The following is a 23,222-nucleotide window of genomic DNA, read 5'->3' on the forward strand; positions in this document are numbered from 1 at the left end:
CAAATATGTCTTCTATTCCCCTATGAAGACAGTCGCATTTTTAATTGGATTCCCATTAGCTAAACATCATGAATAATCTTCGTTCAGTAACATGAATACGTTCCCCACCTCCCATCAAGCCATGAATTTATAATTGTTATTTGGGTCTGATAAATAACCTCATCGAGTAAACTCTACACCATTTAGGTGCTTCTAGAAAAGAGCAATTCTTATTTCGGATCTGGTCATTGTAAAGAAAAAAATGTCTGGTCTAGAATTTATTTTGAGCTTTAATTCCATGAGGATTTCACCAACACAGTTTGAGCTCTCTAATATAAGCAATCCGGTAATAATATGAGCTTTTTATTATACATGTAAGCAACTCTGCAGATTAAAACTAATCAATATGTATTTTTGTATCCAATTCTCTACTTAAGATTCTATTCCCCTATGAAGACAGTCGCATTTTTAATTGGATTCCCATTAGCTAAACATCATGAATAATCTTTGTTCAGTAACATGAATACGTTCCCCACCTCCCATCAAGCCATGAATTTATAATTGTTATTTTTGGTTATTTCTCAAGTCAAGGTAATTAGCTTTCAGATAAATTGATTTGTCAAAGCTAATTGGTTTGGGCATAAATAATGTAAAGAGTGATTCTGTATTTAAAGGCAGTGGACACTATTGGTATTTACTCAAAAATAATTTTTAGCATAAAAACCTTACTTGGTTACAAGAAACGGAGAGCTCTTGATAGTATCAAACATTGTGAGAAACAGCTCCCTCTGATGTTTCGTAGTTTTCGAGAAAGAAAATTTCCACTAAAATATTTGAATTTGATTTCAGAGTAACATTTTGAGGTCTCGAAATCAAGCATCTGAAAACACACAACTTTGTGTGACAAGGGTGTTTTTTTTCCGTTATTATCTCGCAACTTCGACGACCAATTGAGTTCAAATTTTAACAGCTCTTTGTTATTTTGTGCATAATTGTGTTGAGATACACCAAGTGAGAAGACTGGTCTTTGACAATTAACAATAGTGTCCAGTGTCTTTAATACATTCCCGCATCTAAAATAAATTGTCCGTACCTGTATGTGTAGGAAAAGGACTGTAGTTTATTGGCTATTTTGATACATAGGCAATCATGAAAATAGATTAAGATGAGGGGTTTAGAGACAATAAGAAGTGACATCTGTCCTTAAGTCACCCACAATACAAATGTACATTAACCATGAGTAAGCTTGGGCGATATCAATTTATTTTATTCACGATATATCCTCTGCAGTATATCGCGATATTCGATATAATCGCGATAATTTTGATATCATCGGTCTTCAAACTCCCAGTGAAAACTGTAGAAGAGACAGTCATAGCATAAGAGAGGTGTTCTAATGACCTATTCTTCTGGTTTTACTCCAAACCTATGGGGTGCAAGATGTCTCAGCTAGGAAATACATCGCGATATTGTGATACTTCGATATCGCGACATATCGCGATATATGATATTTCGATTAAAACCAAATCGATCCGATATCAAAATCGTTTCCAAATTAGTATCGCAATATTGAATTATATCATGATATCGCCGAAGCTTAACCATGAGTATTATAAACCTTTAAACAGATCTCGGACTGATTGAGCTGAAAGTTATTCACGTCGGAAACTATTTTCAAGTCATGACAATCACTCACAGAAGATGGTCAGAGCACATTGACCGAAAACGTCGAGCGGTACACACCGGCTCTTCTCAGAGCAACCACTACTACTCACAAAGAGATTTTTTTACATGGTGTCACCGCAAACCTTAGTTGGTAGTTTTCACCATGCATAGTAGTCTTGATACTTCACAGGGGCAAATGCCTCCATGCCCCCTCGTCAATTCCAATTGGTGCCCTTAAAAATGCTCCAGTAGAAATTTATAACCTCCTCATAGGTGCCCTTTACCAAGAAGAAAATGCTTTGGTGCCCTTGCCCTTTCAAAAACGAAGCATACAGGCCTGGATAGCCTTAAGAAATATCTGATTATTCACATGTAATGCGAGTAACACAAGAGGCCTGTGTTTCTCGACATCAAACGGGACTCTTGTTTTGTTTAAAAGCTAAAATCTCGTCTGAGTTCCACCGCTAGCAGCCACTGTCTGTTTAAATCGTACGCACATTCCGTGAGTTCTACTTCATACAAAGCTCTAGAACACTCGGCCCCGGCAGTGAGCGACGTTTGTTTTACAATGCCTGTGCAGCGTTTCGCATGTCATTGAGAGGCCGAGAGAGATGTCCTGTCCCGTTGAGCGAGGAGCTACTAAAAGGGATAGCTCGTTGTTGTGGGTATTCCCTCGGGAGTGGACGATGGCTTTGGGGTGATGGACGATGGCTTTGGGGTAAATGGAAGGTTCACTGGACACAGCATGTCCAGTTGCTGCAACAGGGTGTCCTAGAGTGGCTGAATACATTACACTAGTATATTAAGCCCCGCCCACCCTGGTCAATGTCAATCAACAGCGCCTATATTGGTAGCAGCCTACAGGGGTAATTAACGACTTTGCTCTACATCGCACACAAAAGACACGCAGCAATCCTAATGACAGAAACCTGTTCACTTTTTTTTTTAGAAAGGTATTTTAAAATGTGTTAGCCTTTTTTAGTCAGTGTGCACTTTGACTAGAGATGGAACTGTGTCTTTCTAAATGAAAAACTGGCGAGTGTCAAATAATTATGAGTTATTGGTAAAATCCTAAGCAATAATTTTTTGGGATTTGAACTTTATTGAACCTTAAATGAAAGCCATTTGTATTAATTGATTTTACCGTTTTACAAAGGAAATTAATCCTGCTTGGTATGCTGGGTCTTCAGGGAAGATATTCAACAATGCCCAAGTTGTTGTTCCTACTCTGATATTTATTGTTCTGTTCTCTTGTTATTTTTTCCAACTTTGCAGATTTGCAGAAATTAGAGAGAGAGGCTCGGATATGTCGCAAACTGAAACATCCAAATATAGGTAAGCATGCTTCTGCATTTTGTATTGGCTTGACCACGCCAAAATACCTTACGTACAATTTGTGACTGGTATCCTGCTAATATTTGCTTAGCACAAAATTGAGTCCTGATCAGAGAATTATATAAACAAAAAGTCCAATGAAATGTTAAAATGTAAAAGCAAACACCCACTTTGGTTTTTTGATATTGGGCGACACTTTTCAGTGGATTGTGCAGAAAGCTCAAAACAAGCCTTATTTAGTGATTTAAAATTCAAAATTATAACGCCCAAAGCTACCACCACGGGAAGCTTAGCATTCAAAACATGTTCAGGTGCTCAAAATATGTAAGGACATGTTTTGTAAAAATAGTCAAACTGTACTGAGCAAAACCACGTCTTGAAGTCACAGCTAGGCACTTGGACGGTAAGTGACGATTATACAAGCACTTTGAAGTGTGTGCTTAATACGTTGTTTGCGCATACATACATCTGACCAGTGACTGCTAGTTAATCTTCTTCGACGTCATGCAGAGTGCGTGCTTCTTGGAATTTCACGAGGTATGAAAATGGGTCAGCTGAGACTGAGTTTGCACATTTCCTTTTGAGGTTTTTAGATGGATGTAGTCGCAGTATTTTTTTGATTGATGACATTTTTTTGGGTCTGTCTGTACGCGGAAGATTAGATGCACACTGTGCGTGGGTGAAATTATACACTTTTAAACTTCCACATTAAGCATATGGAGTCAAGAGTTGTGAAAATATTAGCAGAAAAATGAAATCTGCCGCTTTTTTTCGTATCAACATTTATTACAATGTGCAATCTCCATGACAACTTGTAAGATTGGATTATTTTTATGGGCTGTGTATAAATTCTCCACGCTTTGTGGCTCTTTTGTATGTCCCTACAGGAGGGAAAATCGTTCACTGTGGTATGAACTCAGCATATCCCCCAAAAAGATATTGACAAAATAGGGAGACTGCCAGTGAAGGGCTAGATACATGTAGATCAGAGCACCATCGCTCCAATCCGGAGGACATTAAGGAACATGTTGCCTTGGATCGGTCGAGTTGGCCTTTGAAAAACGTTCTGTAACCGTTTGTTATAAAATGCATATGGGTAGAAAGATGTTGTAAAAGTAGAATACAATGATCTACACAAATATGCCTCGAAATTGCGTGGTTTTCTTTTTACCTCTGCGACTAATACGGTCGTTTATACATGTAGGAGTCAAATTGTTGACTCCCATAAATGGCCGACCGTGTTAGTTCGCGACGTAAAAAGGAAAACCGTGCAATTTTGAGTGATACTTTTGTGGATCATTATATTCTACTTTTAAAACATCTTTCCAACCATATACATTTTAAAACAGACGGTTACAAACGCTTTTCATAGACCAACTCGTCCGACCCAAGGCAACGTGTTCATTTAATTCAAATCCTACTCTGGTCAATTGTACTCTGTTTGACCCCAAGTTTGATAATCAATGAGATTTCTCATTGAAAATACAAAAACGTTTAACGGCATGTTAAACCGGAGCGCGTTGGTTCTAATCCCGCTCTAATAAATTGTTCTTGTTCAGCTCGAAAATTACCTTGATAATCAGTGAGATTTCACAATTCACACTGAAACTATAAACAACCCTCCCTCGTTAGCTACCTTCTTTTAAAAAATACACAATTCAATCGGCTCAACATACATGCAAAGCAGCAGCCAGCAGCCTCCCACCGTTTGGATGTCAAAATTTTCAGCTGGCCGTAAGGTAAAGATTCGATGCACTTTACCAAGGGAGGAATAAGTGATGAGTAAATAGACTTAAGATGTGAGCACGCACACACACACACACAGACGCACATCATGTACCTTCTTCAAGGAGCACACATGTCATCAACGTGTTCACAATATACTCCTGTACACCCCTTTACAGCAGTGATCAGGGACAGATGTTCAGTTCTCTCCACATGCTATCACAACCCCCAGGGATCAATAAAACGCGCTGCCATTTAGCGAAAAAAAAAAAAAAAAAAAATGCCCTCTTTGAGGCAATCAATACCAAGTTGAGTATTCTCTTTTTATTTATTTATTTCGATGGATGCATTACACAGAAGTCACGCCGCCTCACAAATTTATGTTATTTAAAAACTTGAACCTAATTTATATTGATTGGTAAATAGACATTATGCAAATTATGTTTGGGGGAGTTGAAACAAGTGATGTGTGGCGTGTGGTTGGTCGGAGGGTATTGCAATACCGCTTGGGAGGATCCGGTTATTGTGAATGTCATGCTGGGAACATGATATGCGTACATGTATCCCACTGTTCTACAAAATTACAAATTTCAGTTTTGGTATTTGGATCATCGCTGGTATATCTTCTAAGGTGTAGTATGTTTAAAGGCACTGGATACGATTGATAGCTACTCAAAATCATTTTTTTAATAAAAACTTACTCGGTAACGAGCAGCGGAGAGCTGTCGGTAGTATAGACCTTTCTTTTGTTGATAAACAAACCGCCTTGGTTGGCATGGTCGGCCGAATGTTAGTAAAACACTAAAAACAGATGTTTAACAAAATTCAACATTTTCTGCAAACTTTAAATTAAACAAAATACCTCTCATAATTAATCGTTTTGTTTTAAACAAAATCAACAAATTTTGTTACATTGTTACCAAAAATAGCGATCTTTTCTTGATTTGCACTTACGGCTTTCCATAGTTTTCCAATCTGGGTTGGCAAAAACTCGGGCTGTTTGGATTAAACCACTAGTTGAAAACCTCTTCACCACACATTGATTCCCTTATTAAAACCTCAACTGTCAGTTAAAAACTGAATTGCACATGTGAACAGAAATAACAAATTTCTTAAGAATTTAAACATACATGTCATTAAACATGAAATTGACACATAAACAGTCCTGCAGCAGATACATGTACATTAAGTCTTGCTCCACGTGAGCATGATAGTGTTACCGAATACTGATTCTCACTCTACTGGAAAGGTGACCGGAAACACAACATGGCTGCACCATGATCAAAGGTCCGTTGCCATATCAACAGAAGGGAACTTCAATAGAAGATGAAAATTAACCGCCGCACACAAAGGCTTCGCATGTCAACTTGACAGCTATCTTCGGACACGAACCAATCGGACACACCAGAATACTCGCACGTAAACCCTGATTGATTTTACTCAATTGGACCATCGCAAAAGCACCATGACACCCCACTCTGTTCCCTGATGAGTTCCACCATTACTTCAATGTGCCACAAATGTCAAAGTTATCGGCCACACGGCACATGGTGTTTGCTTTTTATTATTGCTTGACACATATCAAAGCATGGGTTGAAATTCGAAGCCGCAGAAACGTCAGTGTTTGAGTAATGTTCTCATGAAAACAAACCGCATTAATATTTATGTTGTGTGTTGAAAATAGACAAGTCAGACATGGACAAGAATTATTCATTTTAAAGTATTCCCCGTAGTTTTTAAAAATTATGCAAGATGTGTATACCGTTCGGGCACTCATGATGATTGTCAGTTCCTCTATAGGGAAATGAATTCCTTATTCCTGTTAGTTATAAAATGCATATGGGTGGTAAGATGTTGTAAAAGTAGAATACAATGATCCACACACATTTGCCTCGAAATTGCGTGGTTTTCCTTTTACTTTGCGAACTAACACAGTCAGCCATTTATGGGAGTCAAAAATTTGACTCCCATAAATGGCCGACCGTGTTTGTCGACGAGGTAAAAGGAAAACCACGCAATTTCGAGTGATACTTGTGTTGGTCATTATATTATACTTTTAAAATATCTTTCTAATCATATGCATTTTATAACAAACGGTTACAAACGCTTTTCAAAGACCAACTTGACTGATCCAAGACAACGTGTTCCTTTAATGTAAAGGTTTTTCCAAGATTCCAAAAATTATGCATAATGTGTTCCGTTCGAACACTATGACTGGCAGTCTCTCAATAGAGAAATGAATTACCTATTCCTTATTCATGACATCTCTTGATACGTTCCCGCCTAAGCCTACCCGGGGTTATCTTTAACAAGCTCCTAGGAAGTGATTTCTGAAATTGGATAGCATCTTATTAAATACTGCAGAAAGAGTCATCTTTTTAATTCACAGGCTGCTGGTTTTCTCAGGGGGTTGCACTTTGGCTGAGAGGGGAAGGCTTGTGTTGTTTAGTTTGAAAGACTCGGCCATTACATGTACACGTTGACAACAACAAATAAAACATGGTTTGGTGTCCTGCCTTTTTTGAAAAAAGGATCAAGTTTTTATTTTTTATTTTTATTTATAATAATTGGCAGACACATTTTTAAAGACAACAGGCTGGAGTATTTTTCAAAATTAGCCTTTTTGGCTGAGATAGTTAAAATGTATCATTTTTTTTTTTTTTTTCTTAAGAAGGGGAAAAAAGAGGGGGCAGCCTTTTAAAAGGAAACGGCGGGGACGCTGAACATGTTTTTTTTGTCTGGTGTATTTTCTTTAAGAGGATAGGGTGAATTTGTATGGAGCTTGTAATCTTATTAAGACATGAAATCATTGTAAGAGGAATGACTAATGTGGGATGTGGAGGAACACGATGGGACAGTACATAGATGTTGGGTGGGGATTATCTTTCATGTAAGGACGAGATGCCATGAATAAGGAATTCAGTTCCCTATTGAGGAACTGCCGATCATTGTAGTAAGGAAGATATGCTCAGAATAAGGAATTCAGTTCACTATTGAGGAACTGCCGATCATTGTAGTAAGGAAGATATGCCCAGAATAAGGAATTAAGTTCCCTATTGAGGAACTGCCGATCATTGTAGTAAGGAAGATATTCTCAGAATAAGGAATTCAGTTCCCTATTGAGGAACTGCCGATCATTGTAGTAAGGAAGATATGCTCAGAATAAGGAATTCAGTTCCCTATTGAGGAACTGCCGATCATTGTAGTAAGGAAGATATGCTCAGAATAAGGAATTAAGTTCCTTATTGAGGAACTGTCGATCAAAGTGTCTGTATTGAACCAGTGAGCGATTTCCCTTGTATACAGTAGCAATAGCAGAGCAAAATGCTACACCAAATAGCTCAATTGCTACTCAAATAATTATCAGGAATATCTCATTATCCTCATTCAGTTCAGTCTAAAATTCTTGCTGTGCAAAATTGCTGGATGAATTAGTTCCCTTGGAATCACATTGCAATCTTTTTTTTTAATCAATTGGGAACTATTCAAATTAATCGCGAAAAAAAAAAAATTCATGTTAAAGGGATTGACACTTGGTTGTGACCCAGAAATTGTATTGAGCAAAAAACTTATTTGAATAATGATTATCAGAGAAAGTATGAAATGGATAGTAAGATGATGTAGTTTAATTTGTCAACCTAATGGCCATGTTCTCAAGGGTCACTGTCTATGATTGATGACAAAGTTAATGGGTATTGCATTTTAATCTAACAGCTTGGTTTTTAAACAATCAATATGACGTTAATTTTACATGGCAACTATAATGCCATTAGCGTCAACCTCTGTTTGAACTGTTCGATCTCTGCTATGTGCACTTGACAGAACTCGCACAAAAGACTCACTCTGAGACCAATTAAGAACTTTTACTCCTGGTAGTGAAGTGAAAGGCAGTGGACACTATTGGTAATTGTCAAAGACTAGCCTTCACAGTTGGTGTATCTCAACATACATTGTACGCATAAAATAACAAATTTGAGCTCAATCGGTCATCGAACTTGCGAGATAATAATGAAACAAAAAACACCCTTGTCACACAAAGTTGTGTGCGTAAAGATGCTTGATTTCGAGACCTCAAGTTCTAAATCTGAGGTCTCAAAACAAAATTTGTGGAAAATTACTTCTTTCTCGAAAACTATGGCACTTCAGAGGGAGCCGTTTTATACCATCAACCTCTCCCCATTACTCGTCACCAAGAAAGGTTTTATGCTAATAATTATTTTGAGTAATTACCAATAGTGTCCACTGCCTTTAATGAAGAGAAGTCCCCTCAATCCACTAAGAAAAAGTAGTCCCGGTCGATCTGCTACCTTCCTCCCAGGTAGTAGTTGAAAAGAACTAAGTCTCTCAAATTTCAAAAAAATGAACAAAAATGCACAACATCGGTACACAGTATTGTCCAAAGGCCCACACTTCGCGTATCACAACTTATATAAAATAACAAACCTGTAAAAATTTAGGCGTAATCGGTCATCGGAGTCCGGAGAAAATAACGGGGAAAACACACCCTTGTTACCGCACGTTTCGCCGTGTCATAACATGTGTTAAAAATAAATCTGTTATTCGATAATTGTTTTAATGTTTTCTCAAAAAGTAAAGCATTTCATGGAATAGTATTTCAAGGGAAGCCTTTCACCATTACCTTCTGTAAACCCTGTAAGTTATTTGTAAATCTGTGAACTTTTAGTTTTTGTTCTGTTCAGAAAGTGTCCAATGGCTTTAATAGAGAAGTCTCCCGAATTCTGAAAAGTCCATAACCATGGTAACCTTATTATAATTTTAAGCATAATTGTGCTCCGCATTCCACAAGTTGATTGCAATATTTAAGGATTTTTAAGTTTGCTATGCAAAAGTTATGGACTGCTTTGCAAAAATCTCATTTTGCTATATAGGTACTAACAAATTGTTGCATAGCATTTTTACTGGGCACAAAATTTGAACGAAAACATTGCCTGATTCACAAAACAAGTCTCTTTTTATACAGAAGAGATTGAAACAGACCTTGTTTTATTAGCTGCTATGACACTCGGTACAAGCTTCAATTGACAGCCCAACATACAATGACAACAACCGTTATGCGACGTAAATCCCCCCCCCCCCCCCATTGTATTTCTAGCAATCCACTCACACCATGATACCATCTACCGTTGTTCGCGGTCAATGCAGCTTTACGGCAAGTGTCAACGTAGTGTTTCACCGACCTTGAATATTGTCATATAATAAATAAGCATAGATTACATCGGGTGTGAAGTCAAAGACTGATATCTGTGTTTTGTAAGCAGAGATAAGGGAGCTTCTGTTAGCAAACTCAATAAGTAATGTACATGGTGTAACGTGAGTCACGTTACATTTGAATATTGTAATGTATAATAAATAAGCATAGATTACAAAGCATTTTGTAAAGCAGAGATAAGGGAGCTTCTGTTGGCAAACTCAATAAGTACCAACATGATGTAAGGCGAGTCACGTTAGTGCATTTGAATATAAAATAAATAAGCATGGATTACATTGGGTGTGTTAAGTCAAAGACTCAACCTACTGTGTTTTGTGAGCACAGTTACATTACATGGAAGAGAGCTTCTCGAAATGCACATGATGTATCGCAAGTCATGTTACATTTGTTGCCGTTACATCGTCAACTAAATAAAACTTTAAGGTTAGCATGGAGGTTGGATAATAAGAAACATTTTGCAGTGACACTATGTACAAGTAGACATTTTGTAAATGTCTTCTGTGTGATAATGATTCTCAGAAGAACCAGAGGGCTCAATGTTATGGAAAGTATTTTCTGTCCAGATGTCGTCAGGAGACTGACAGCATTTCTCCTCGAAACACTGAATTTCTTTTTCTTTTTAGGCATGAGCTTGCACTACCCATTCAATTTACTTTTTATCATTATGGATCTACGTAAACATAATGTTGCGTGATTTTTTTTTACTTATACTAGCTCCTCTGATTTATTGCAAAATTGTCGCCATAATGCAATCTTTCTGATTTGTTGGGCAATTTGGGAAGATAACTAATCACATCGTATTACCTTGGAAACCAGTAATAAGAAAACAAAGTGTTTTTTTTTTTTTTTTTTTTTAAATCTCAACACACTCTCGTCTTCATCAAAAGCAATCACTTCAACCATAGAGAAAAAAACGTCAACCAAAACATATGGCCCTGATTCATTGCGTCATCACACATTCAATTCTGCTAAGCAGGAAGTTGTTAAGGAAACGTTTCTGCTTAAGCAGCTCTCTACAACTGGGGCCTTCTAATTCCACCTCTGAGCCCTCTCTACTCTAGGTCTGTATGGCTCTGTCCAGAGGTTGATTGAGGGGCCATAGAGTTACATATAGAGGGGTGCCCAAGCCTAGAAGGAGTGTCGTCAGGTCGTGGCTGAGCGGTTAAGAGCACCAAATTCAAACTCTGGTGGTTTCTGATCAGCAGAGTGTGGGTTCGATTCCCCAGCCGTGACACTTGTGTCCTTAAGCAAGACACATATCCATTTCTTCGTCCTTCGGCTGTTGGTCCCATGTGTTGTGTAAACGCATGTAAAAGAACCCAGTGCACTTATCGAAAAGAGAAGGGGTTCCCCCAGTGTTCCTTGCTGGATCGGCAGCATGCACCACAGAACCTTGTAAACCATTACATGGTGCTTAAGGGTTAGGTCTTATATCTCAAAATTTGCCCCACTCCTTGCAGTAATAAAACCTGCCGCTTTGTATCCTTTGGCAAAAGGCGCGTTATAAATACGGTTATTATTATTATTTTTAGAACGCGGCCCGGTTTGCGGCCATTTACTAAGTTGACAAAAGTATGCAGTACGTCACATTTAACGCGTGTACAAAGCTCATCTTACAAAAAGATGGTAAGCGGTCTTTGCGGTCCTTTTGCGTTGGTGCACGCACCATCACCAGTGCGCCCTCTAGTTCTTACACAACTCTATGGGAAGGGCATATATGTGATGAATTCAAATTATCTGTTGGATCTGATCGAATGTTTTTTTTCTGTTACTTTTCAGTTCGTCTGCACGACAGCATTCCTGAAGAAAGTTTTCATTACCTAGTATTTGACTTGTAAGTATCTTTGTGAAGTATATCGGGACACTAGGTGGCAGCGTACGTCCTGGGTAATTTTGTATCATTTTTGCGTAGAAAGAGTTGTCGGCTGCCACTTTAAAAACAATTTTTTTTTTACTTGTTTTGTGAATAAAAATGTGAATTAACTAGGTGAATAAACTAGTACTTTGTCATTTGTTTATGGCCCTTTACAAAACCATGGCTTCAGTTCAGGCTAGCTTGGCCCCAAAAGAAAATGTTCATTACCTAGTATTTGACTTGTAAGTATTTTTGTGATGTTTATTTCCTTGAATGGGAGAAGTCAGGACACTTGGTGGCAGCAAACGCCCTTGGTCATTTTCTCTTGTTCATGTAGTTTGTGAGCATGCGCATGCGTGTATTTCCGCGAAAAACTAGTATGCTGCCACCTACTAGCCTCTCTGAAAATCCAGCGTTATCAAAAGTCCCATAGACTTACCAATAAGCCATTTGCGAGTTAGATTTGAATAATGTCTGGTTCAATAACTTAGTGCTTAGTCACAATGCACTGCTTACCTTTGAGTGCCTCAGACTAAAGAGACAGTTGCTATGTCAAATGGTTAGGGCACTACTGTGTTAAGGGCAAGCTTGTGTAAAGCAACCTCCAGATGAGCAGCCCCTGGTGCCATTGTGCCAAACAAATCCTTTCAGAATAGTGTCCGGGTGTTCATCGTCTCTTATTCTAAGCAAAAGCTTGCCCCAAATCATGTGACATAGCAACTACTGTCTTGATAGTCTGAGGAATTCAAATTTAATTTAACTTGTGTTCAAGCACATCATTGTACCAGACATTACTCAAATCTAACACGCCTATGGCTTATTGAAGTGCCCTTTTCAAAATCAAACTGGCCATGCCCTCCAAAAGGTGGAATTCCAGGCTTGCTGTACAAATTAACCGTGCTTTGTTTGGCTGAATCCATCAAACTCAGTCGCAATCAATGGTATTTTTATTTATTTATTAAGTAATAGGCCTACCCCATGAAAAACAAGCACAATAGCCCATAGGGATAGCTAAGTGCTTATTTCAATAGACCATCCCACAATAAAAACAACAAAAAGAAAAGAAAGGAAATAATGGTTATTGGACTATACCTCACTCACTCTAAAGTGATGAGAGACACAACAACTAGCATCATACTGCAATCATATTTGCCGTTAATTGACAGGATTATCCGGTTCCGGTTTTTTTTTTTCCCCTTCTCGTATTTGTCCCTTCCCGTTTACAGAGTCACTGGTGGTGAACTGTTTGAAGACATAGTAGCTAGAGAGTACTATAGTGAGGCGGATGCTAGCCATTGCATACAACAGATCTTAGAAAGTGTGGACCATTGTCATAGAAACAGTGTGGTGCATCGAGACTTAAAGGTAATTATCCCCGATGCAAATTTAACATCTCTAATATCGTTGCGGTACCCGCTGCCAAAACATAGGATTCGAACTGCCTCTAGCTACCAGGCAACCTCGGTAGTCTAGTTGGTAAGACACTGCTCTAGAATTGCAAGGGTCGTGGGTTCGAATCCCACCCAAGTGACATGCCTGTGATATTTTTTCACAGGACCCGGGGGGAAAGTCCTGAATATGTACAGTGGTATACACATCGGTGTATGGGTAAAAACCAAAATTAATATTCTTTATCTCCGATGCAAATTAAACATCTCTTATATTCCGATGTGGTTTTGAATAATGAACTGTGCCAACCTGCGATATGTAAATCAATCCAGATATATGTGATTATTAGCATCAACACAGTGAAAAAAAAAAAAGCCTGTTTAATTATCTTTAGACCAAAAGGACTGCTTTTTGATCTAATTCTCTAGTGATATTGTTGGGTAAATCGAGACTTAAAGGTAATTATACCAATCTGGTTTTGAATAATGAACTGTGCTAACCTGCGATATGCAAATCCATCCAGATATACATGTATACGTGGTTTTTAATGTCAATAGCCTGTTGTCTCTAGACCAAATGGAATCCTGCTCTTTGCGCTTTTTCTCTAGTGACATTGTTTCCGAGAGCTCCTTGAAAGCTCAAACTCTGGGAATTACCATGAAATTGACCATAGTTGTTGAAAAACATTGCTATTATGTAAACATGTATAAACACTGTAAATGAAGCTCCTTAAATTTAAGACCTGTAGCTTGAGATGACTCGTATCTCTGTTGAATATAACACTCACAGTGACAGTCTTAAAGACAATGGACACTATTGGTAATTGTCAAAGACCAGTCTTCTTACTTGGTGTATCTCAACATATACATAAAATAACAACCCTGTGAAAATTTGAGCTCAATTGGTCGCCGAAGTTGCGAGATAATAATGAAAGAAAAAAACACCCTTGTCCCACAAAGTTGTGTGCGTAAAGATGCTTGATTTCGAGACCTCAAATTCTAAACTTGAGGTCTCAAAATCAAAATTGTGGAAAACACGTCACTTCAGAGGGAGCCGTTTCTCACAATGTTTTATACTATCAACCTTTCCCCATTACTCGTTACCAAGTGAGGTTTTATGCTGATAATTATTTTGAGTAATAACCAGTAGTGTCCACTGCCTTTAATACAATGGTTGTACAAGCAATGATAGTATTACTCCTGAAGGCTCTAAGAACCCCCCCCCCCACTCCCATGTCAATCATTCCAGACCCACTGCCTATAGATTGAAAAGCAGATAATTTTAATTTGAACCTGAGTAATTCCTGATCCCGCGAAAGGTCAAAAGTCAGCGGTGGCAGAATTAGCCGTCGCTGGAGGTGTTCTTTTTCCCAGTAATCATCACACAAACCCCTCCTTCATGACCAAAAAGAAGACCAAAAAAAAAAATCGCAGGTGTCTTCCTTAGCCATTATCAATCCCGAGCTTTATCAATCCCGAGCCTTTATCAATCCCGAGCCTTTATCAATCCCGAGCCATTATCAATCCCGAGCTTTACCGAGAAAGAACTCTTAAGCTGACCTCATGTACACTCACATCGTCCCTGATCCCCCCCCTGACTACTAATGCCGCGACGATTTTAAATGTCAGCTGATGATATGAAAAATTCTCTATTTCATTCACGCCGTCCGCACAAAGCCGTTTTCTTCGTCTCACAAACCAACCCTACTCACCATCCGGCTCGTCGGAGTCAAACGAGATTTAGGGAAAATTTATCTAGATAATAGCACCCAGCATTTCTAATGGAGGACTTTCCCTGTCGCCTCTTTACTCTCTGTACACTCGCAAGCGACACCATGTTGCCATGGCAGCCTAATGGTTACCATGGCAACCTTTACTGGGCCTCCATATTAGTTTCAAACTGAATGCATTGTGTGAGATGAGAGGGGAATGAGGGTTCTACTGTACTGACGCTGAATGTCAATTGCGAGGGAAAAACATGTTGTGAAGGCCCCCCCAAAACGAAAATGAAAGGTTTCTCTGGATGAATTGTACTTGAAACCATAGAATGTTGAGGTCGTTAACGATCCCCCAGCGGAGGAAGCTCCTCAGAATTTCATCTGTGAATAATGACTGTACGGTTTCATCTGTTTGATTGATAGCAACATTACCATTCATGATGGCTGCAGTTAGCAAGAACATCAGCTGCACCTTTGATATGTATGGTTAAAGGCACCGTGTGGACACTCTTAGTCATTATCAAAGCCCAATTTCATAGAGCTGCTAAGCACGAAAATTTGCTTAGCATGAAATTTCTTCCTCGATAAAAACAAGATTACCAACCAAATTTCTACGTGATTTTCAGGATAAGCACACAGCAGCTGAAAACCAGAAACAAGCAATATGCAACAAATGGAAATTTGGTTGGTTATCCTGTTTTTATCAAGGAAGATAGTTCATGCTAAGCAAATTTTCGTGCTTAGCAGCTCTATGAAATTGGGCCCCGTATTCTCACTTGGTGTACCTGTATCTGGAAATTTTATGCATGAAAAAGGAAATCTGTGAGCAAGTTGGGCTCAATTGGTCATCAAAGTTGATACTGAAAAAAAAAAAAAAAAAAAAAAAAAACACCCTTGTTGCATAATTGTGTGCTTTCAGATTCCTGGAAAGGGCTTCGAGTCTGAAGTCTTTTATTAGATTGAAATATTTGAGTGAGAAATTACCTCTTTCTCAAAAACTACATTGCTTCAGATGGAGTCCTTTGTCACAGTGTTTTATACTATCAAAAGCTCTGAATTTCTTGTGTTTTTATGCTAGTGTATATTTTGAGTAATTACCAAAAGTGTCCTACATGTATGCCTTTAACGTAAAGTACATTACACATTAAAACAGTGCTCTTTGTCTTGCATTCATAAATGCAAATTTGTTTTCTTTTCTTTCCTTCTAAACATCTGTTGATGCTTAAAGGCAGTGAACACTATTGGTAATTACTCAAAATAATTATTCGCATAAAACCTTTCTTGGTGACGAGTTATGTGGAGAGGTTGATGGTACAAAACATTGTGAGAAACGGCTCCCTCTGAAGTGCTATAGTTTCCGAGAAAGAAGTAATTTTCCGCGAATTTGATTTAAAGACCTCAGATTTAGAACTTGAGGTCTCGAAATCAACCATCTAAACGCACACAACTTCGTGTGACAAGGGTGTTTTTTTCTTTCATTATTTTCTCGCAAGTTCGATGACCGATTGAGCTCAAATTTTCACAGGTTTGTTATTTTATGCATATGTTGAGATACACCAACTGTGAAGGCTAGTCTTTGACAATTACCAATAGTGTCCACTGCCTTTAATCGCTTTAATCAGAACAAATATTTTTCTAAGAAAACATTTTTTTTTATATTTCCTGTGTCACTCCCGTAAAATAAAAATTCTTTAAAGATGGGATAGGAGTGATACATTTTTATCTAAAATAATATTTGCTTTCTTATTTCAAGAATTCTATTTTTAGCAGTGTGTCACTCCGTACCGAAGAAAACAAATTACAGCATCTTTAAAATTTATGGCATAAATATTAAATATCGTCCTTCTGAATGATTTGTGCCAATAATCTTTGTTGTGATGACTGATTTGAATAATGAATACTAACCTTCTACAATTTTATTATTCGACACTGTCTGCTGGGTTTCAGGGAGCACAAAGCCACACCTTGGCGGTACTTCCCCATTATGCGCGGCGTAGTCATCACGTTTTTTGTTTCTGGGAATTGTACGTTTTTATGTCCCGGAGGGTAATTTCTGTTGTACCATTCTCTGACTGAATCATACATACCTCAATGCACTGCAGTTTGCCATGGAAGGGAACAATCCTTAATATTTTGCCCTTGATAGTTTTATGCTGAATACAAATTAAGGTGTTCTCTTGGTCCTTGCTGTCTTTTTTTCTTGTTCTGTGGGCGTTGTGTCGTACAAGAAGTACCAATAACCTGTAAAGGATTCGGGTACTTTTTCAAAATGTCCATAGATTTACATTAAACTTACAGGGTTTGAAGATAATGATAGTGGAAAGCTTCCCTTCAAATCTTACTTACTGAGGTGCTGTAGTTTTTGAGAAAATACGTTTGTAAATAATTAAAATAATTTTCGTCTCATGAGACGAAAACTATTTTCATGACATTGTTTTACTCATTTTCCAAAAACTACAGCACCTCAGCACGTAGTATTTCCAGGGAAGCTCTCTACATGTACTCTCATTATCTTCAAACTGTGTGAGTTTAGTGTAAATCTGTGGACATTGTGTTTTTTGTCCTACAAAAGTTACGTAGACCCTTTAAGTGCCATGAGAAAGAAAAAAAGAAAGATCGGGAGACTCACTGATGAAGTGAGAGCACTTTACATCAATGCCTTTTAATTTTTAAGATTTTGCATCTTATACATTTTTTTTTTGTGGGGATTTCCAGAGTGTCACATTAGACCCTCCATCATACAGACACGTTTGCATTGCCTTAAAGCTAAGTGGTTAGGGGACTGTGCTTGTGAAGTGGATTTGTTTGCCTTTTGGACAATGTTTGCGATGTGAAGCTGGAATATTTATGAAGTGTAAAGCTGTTTTATTTTAGGAATGTAGTTTGGTTAGGAAAACATAGTTTGGTTAAGAAGTTGGTTATAGAGGTGGGTTTGACTTTTGTGTTTAGATTCTCTTCCCGAGAAAGAAAGAAGTTTTGGCATCAACATTTTCCTGAAACAGTTGACTTGATTAAAGCTTGGTTCATACTTTATGCGAATTGGGAGGAAAAAGAAAAAGTGTAAGCTGTTTCGGATCTTTGCATACCATTCTGCAATCAAACTTTAAGAGGCACTGGACACTATTGGTCGTCACTCAAAATAATTGTTAGCATAAAAACTTACTTGGTAACGAGCAATGAAGAGCTGTAGTATACAACATCGTGAGAGACGACTCCCTCTGAAGAAATTTTATTGTTAGGCATCTGAAAACACACACATTTGTTTTTTCTTTCAATATGCGATAATACAATGACCAGGTAAATTTCCATTGTTTACGTAGTTCTGAGCGTGCGCACATGACCGAGAACAATGGATTTTACCTGGTAAGTCTGCTGCCACCAAGCATTACAAAAGTCTCCCATTCAGTCAAAATTTTCACTATTTGTTATTTTCTGCATACATGTTGTATGTTGAGATACACCAAGTGAGAAAACTGGTTTTTGACAATTACCAAAGGTCTCCAGCGCCTTTTCATTAACACAATAAACAGAGACTATCCTTTCTACTGGTTATAGTTCTTGTACTTGTTTCATGGTTTGTATCTTGCAAAGATTGTTAAGGCCGGTTTATAGTCGGTCGCGCAATGGTCGCGCGATGGAAATCTTGACGCGCAATCATAAAAAGATGCCGTTTTAAGGCCTCAGTCTTAGGATCACGCGCAAGACCATTGCGCGACCGACTATAAACCGGCCCTTATCCTGACTTTTTGTAAAACCAGTACTATTTACTTGTTGATTTATACATGTACATGTACATGTACTGATTAAATGTTTTGTTCTTTGCAGCCTGAAAACCTACTAGCAAGCAAAACACCAGTACTATTTACTTGTTTGTATATATGTACTGATTAAATGTTTTGTTCTTTGCAGCCTGAAAACCTACTAGCAAGCAAAACACCAGTACTATTTACTTGTTTGTATATATGTACTGATTAAATGTTTTGTTCTTTGCAGCCTGAAAACCTACTAGCAAGCAAAACACCAGTACTATTTACTTGTTTGTATATATGTACTGATTAAATGTTTTGTTCTTTGCAGCCTAAAAACCTACTGTTAGCGAGCAACACCAGTACTATTTACTTGTTGATCTGATTAAATGTTTTGTTCTTTGCAGCCTGAAAACCTACTGTTAGCGAGCAAACTAAAAGGTGCTGCAGTGAAACTAGCCGACTTTGGTCTCGCTATAGAGTTAGTTGGAGACCAACCAGCATGGTTTGGTAAGTACCCGGTCAGCCTGACTCATGATTGTCTGTTTATCCTTCTGTCATTGTGTTTGAGTGTTTGTTTGTCACTTTTACTCTCACCCACTCGATGTTAATCATAGACACACTTCCTTAAATCGTCAGAATCAACTGGTATGAGTTGATGTACATGTAGGATGCCTACTGCCCAATCCCCCAGAATGAACTGGGCCCAATTTCATGGCTCTGCTTACCGTAAGCACAGAATCAGCGCTTACGGAAGCAGGGAGTTCTGTGCTTACGGCAAGCGTATTTCACGGGTTAGTGGCGAATTTGGGTTTCTGCGCGTGCGTATTTTACGTTACTAGGCACTCTACGCTTACAAGTCTAGTGCAGAAATTCGGCGCTTGCACGTAAGCGGGGAATCGCGATCGTAAGCGCAGAATTCGGATCCCTACCGCCTCAATTCTCCAAAATACAACAATTTAAGATGATGTACATTACAGACAACATTACAGACAACTGCCAAATTGTCAGAACCAACTGGTATGAGTTGATGTAGGATTCCTACTGCCCAATCCTCCAAAATCAACTGAAACAAAGGAGATAGGACCCCTCTTGCCTCAGCTCAATTTTCCAAAATCAATCAATTTGACATGATGTACGTGCGTGTTTGTAGGATGCCTACTTTCACAATCCTCCAGAATCATATCAATTTGAGTTGATGTATGACTTCCTTGATGCTTAGCATCGTCGCATTATCCCAAAACCTCTAGATGAGTTTGAAGGATTCGGGACAGTTAGAGTTTTTTGTTCAGTCTTTGTTCCTGTTTCTATGTGACAATTGATAAGAAACCACAAGTTGTTTGGCTTATATGCGGCTTGGTACCTTTGGTAATAGGAACCGTTCATATGTTTTAATCCAAGCCTGTTTTACTGATGTACTGATGATGCAAACTAACCTGTGAAACTTTTGTATTAAACGGTGGTCGCAAAGACATGGAAAAACAATCCCTAATATACACAATCTGAAACGCTTCTCAGATTACACTTGGTAACGAGTAATGGGGAGAGGTTGATAGTATAAAACATTGTGAGAAATTGCTCCCTCTGAAAAGACATAGTTTTGGAGAAAGAAGTAATTTTCCACGAATTTGATTTCGAGACCTCAGATTTAGAATTTGAGGTCTCGAAATCAAGCATCTGAAAGCACACAACCTCGTGTGACAAGGGTGTTTTTTCTTCCATAATATTATCTCGTAACTTCAACAACCAATTGAGCTGAAATTTTCACAGGTTTGTTGTTTTATGCATACGATGAGAAACACCAAGTGAGAAGATTGGTCTTTGTCAATAAACAATAGTGTCCAGTGTCTTTAAGGAAACCTTCGGTTACATTCTGGATTATTACTTTTTGTTTTTGTTCCTTATCGTTCCTTCGTTCTTCCTCTGTTTATTTTGGTTTGTAGTCTGTTTTGTTGATAGTACCTGCATGCACCACCAGATGTACGCGTTTCCTTTCAAAACATGTTTCACAACCAGATAACTGTCTCCAAATGTGTTATGTTAACCCTATTAAAAAAAAAAAAAATGTTGAGAAAATGGACAATTAAATATGACCTTATTATTTATCCCTTGTCATACATGGTTACTAATTGGCAAATAATAGGCAATGTTGTTGATGTAAAAGTTGAGCCACCTGTGGAATTCCAGGACGTGGAACTCAAATGCAGTAATTGTCAAATGAATATTATATATAGTGCGTACGTTGTCAGCTGGAGGTCGCGGTGTGTGTTTTTTATGGCTGTGAGATGGAAAGATTTCATCCAGTAATTAGACTGAAAATATTTTGCACACTGAATGCCAATACTGAGTAGCAAATCACGATTTTTTAGTAGCAATAGACCGATCCATTAAGCTCCGCCCCACTGGTATTGACCAATCGAAGGTCTGTCAAATAAGGTCCGACATGCGTGCAGAAAGGCATTTGAGAGCATTTTGCTCTGCTAAACAAGGGAAATCGCTCGCTGTGTGAGGGTTTGGCTCGACTGAAATCCCTCTAGAAACTTTCTTGGGAGTGTTTTTAACCTGCTGCTATTTTATAATAAGTGGAAAGACATGAATGAGAGACCAACTCAGGTCTCTGAGGACCTCATTTATTCGGTTGGAAAGTTCAAGAAAATAATGAGGACTAAAGGATTTCTAGGACTTTTAAGGACAGGATTCAAACTAGGTTATAATGACTCAAAGGTCCTTCGAGTTTTGCTAGACTAGACATTTTGTCAAAATTCATCTCAAATATTATTCCCTGTTATTCATTTACAATCCCGGCCATATCTCGTTTAGCCCCTCGTTCAATGTTGGCTCTCATTGCGCGGTCTCTGCTCCAGCTGGGATTATTAACATTTAGCGGGGGTACAGAGGAGGGTATGTTTGATGTTTTGTGACCCAATCACTTTTGGTCGGGTTAGTACATGTGGGTGCAGGGAAGCAATTTATGTTATGTGTTTTGCAATATAAACACCTGGAGATATGATTTCAAGATGATTTAAAACAGATTTACTTGGATAGCCAGTAGCGTAATGCGGAGACATCAAAACGAAACAGGTTGTCCAGCTCAGACAGCTCAGAAAATTATTCCATGCTCCTAAGACGTGATCTATTGCGAGACTCGTCCAGCCAGTGACGTCTTGATATATTGTTTTTCTTCTCTTTTCTTCTAACAGGTTTCGCAGGAACGCCTGGATACTTGTCCCCGGAGGTTTTAAAGAAAGACCCGTATGGACGAGCAGTAGATATATGGGCATGTGGTAAGTACGATAAGGGCAAGTAAATAAAAAAAACATGTTTAGCATCCCCACCTGCTTCCATTTTAGAAGAGCCACCTCCTTTTTTTTAAACCCCCCCCCCCAAAAAAAAAAAAAATATTTTGACTTGATTTGACAAAGGAACATTTGTGACCCGCTACGTGAAAATGAGTCAGATGTCGCCCAATGCATTATTAAGCTATGGACAGTTTAATGTGGAAAATATTTTTAAAATATTTTTTTTTTACTTTTTTTTTTTTACTTTTTAAGATCTGTATTTGCATAGTTTTACCTTTAGCACACTTACTTTTAGGCAATAAAGCTACGAATAAAGCAATTTTGTGAGCATACTTATGTCTTATTTGTATCCTTTTGCGCGAAATGGTAGCTTAAAACATCACTTTACTTGTAATTCGTTTTTCAGAAAAAAATGATGCATGGGCCAATTTAGTAACTCAGCAACGCGATACACCCCAAAGCTTAGACATATACCCAATTACTGCTGTTGGTGTGTTCTTTCCAGCCATGCATATAACTCAATCCTTGAAATTGTCGACATCTGACTCATTTTCACGTAGCGGGTCACATTTTCTTTTTAAAATAGCCCCTGAGCCAGTTGTCTTAAAAGAAATGTGTGGGCCGGCCATTAAAAAAAGGGGGAAAAAGGGCAGGACGATAGCCCCCTCAACATGTATTTTGATTTGGTCTTATTACTGACATGACTGAGTTGTAAGGACAAGTCTCTCCGAACAGAGAGAAAAAGCCCTTGTCCCTTCTTCCACGGATATAAGGAAACTTAATTGGTTTTCGGATAAAAGGATATTGTGGGTAGATCTCTCTGGTCTCACGGACTGATGAGATTTTGTTTTGTCTAATGGTGGACGGTCCCACACGACATATCCGCGGAGATTTCCGTCCATCGGACACAATGAGTGGATTTTGTGATACAATAAACTTAAAATATAGCCAGGGAGCCCTATCTCATCGCTTAGAAGGAAAATACAACGCTGAGCAAATCTACTCAAAAGCAATTTATTAGAGAGAGACGTATAACAAATAATGTTTATGATCATGAACATTTTTGATTGTGCCTACCCAATTAGCTGAAATTGGTTTGGGATTTACTTAGAGTATACTGTTTGAAACGTCGAGATCAAACCGGCTCTTTTCAGAACCAACACTTCCTCAAAAGATATTTAGTACATGGTTGTACATGTACCCGCAACTTTACTATTATTAAAGATGCAATGTCAGGTTTTTGGCCCCAAACATTAAAAAATAGATTTTTTTTGAGTGAATG

The 23,222-nt window shown here is 38.3% G+C and overlaps 1 protein-coding gene across 1 annotated transcript in view; it reads left to right on the forward strand.

The window, feature by feature from the left end:
• The first annotated feature begins 2,232 nt into the window (after window positions 1-2,232).
• The window catches only part of LOC117303945 (calcium/calmodulin-dependent protein kinase type II delta chain-like), a 60,227-nt gene continuing 39,237 nt past the window's right edge, over window positions 2,233-23,222 (forward strand). Inside the window, exons 1-6 of the mRNA XM_033788413.1 lie at window positions 2,233-2,362; window positions 2,920-2,979; window positions 11,714-11,768; window positions 13,016-13,154; window positions 19,049-19,151; window positions 21,842-21,925. Coding sequence (XP_033644304.1) covers window positions 2,233-2,362; window positions 2,920-2,979; window positions 11,714-11,768; window positions 13,016-13,154; window positions 19,049-19,151; window positions 21,842-21,925 — 571 coding nt within the window. The remainder of the gene's footprint in view (window positions 2,363-2,919; window positions 2,980-11,713; window positions 11,769-13,015; window positions 13,155-19,048; window positions 19,152-21,841; window positions 21,926-23,222) is intronic.

This window comes from Asterias rubens, chromosome 20, assembly GCF_902459465.1.
Source record: "Asterias rubens chromosome 20, eAstRub1.3, whole genome shotgun sequence".
In the NCBI taxonomy this organism is placed as follows: Eukaryota; Metazoa; Echinodermata; class Asteroidea; order Forcipulatida; family Asteriidae; genus Asterias; species Asterias rubens.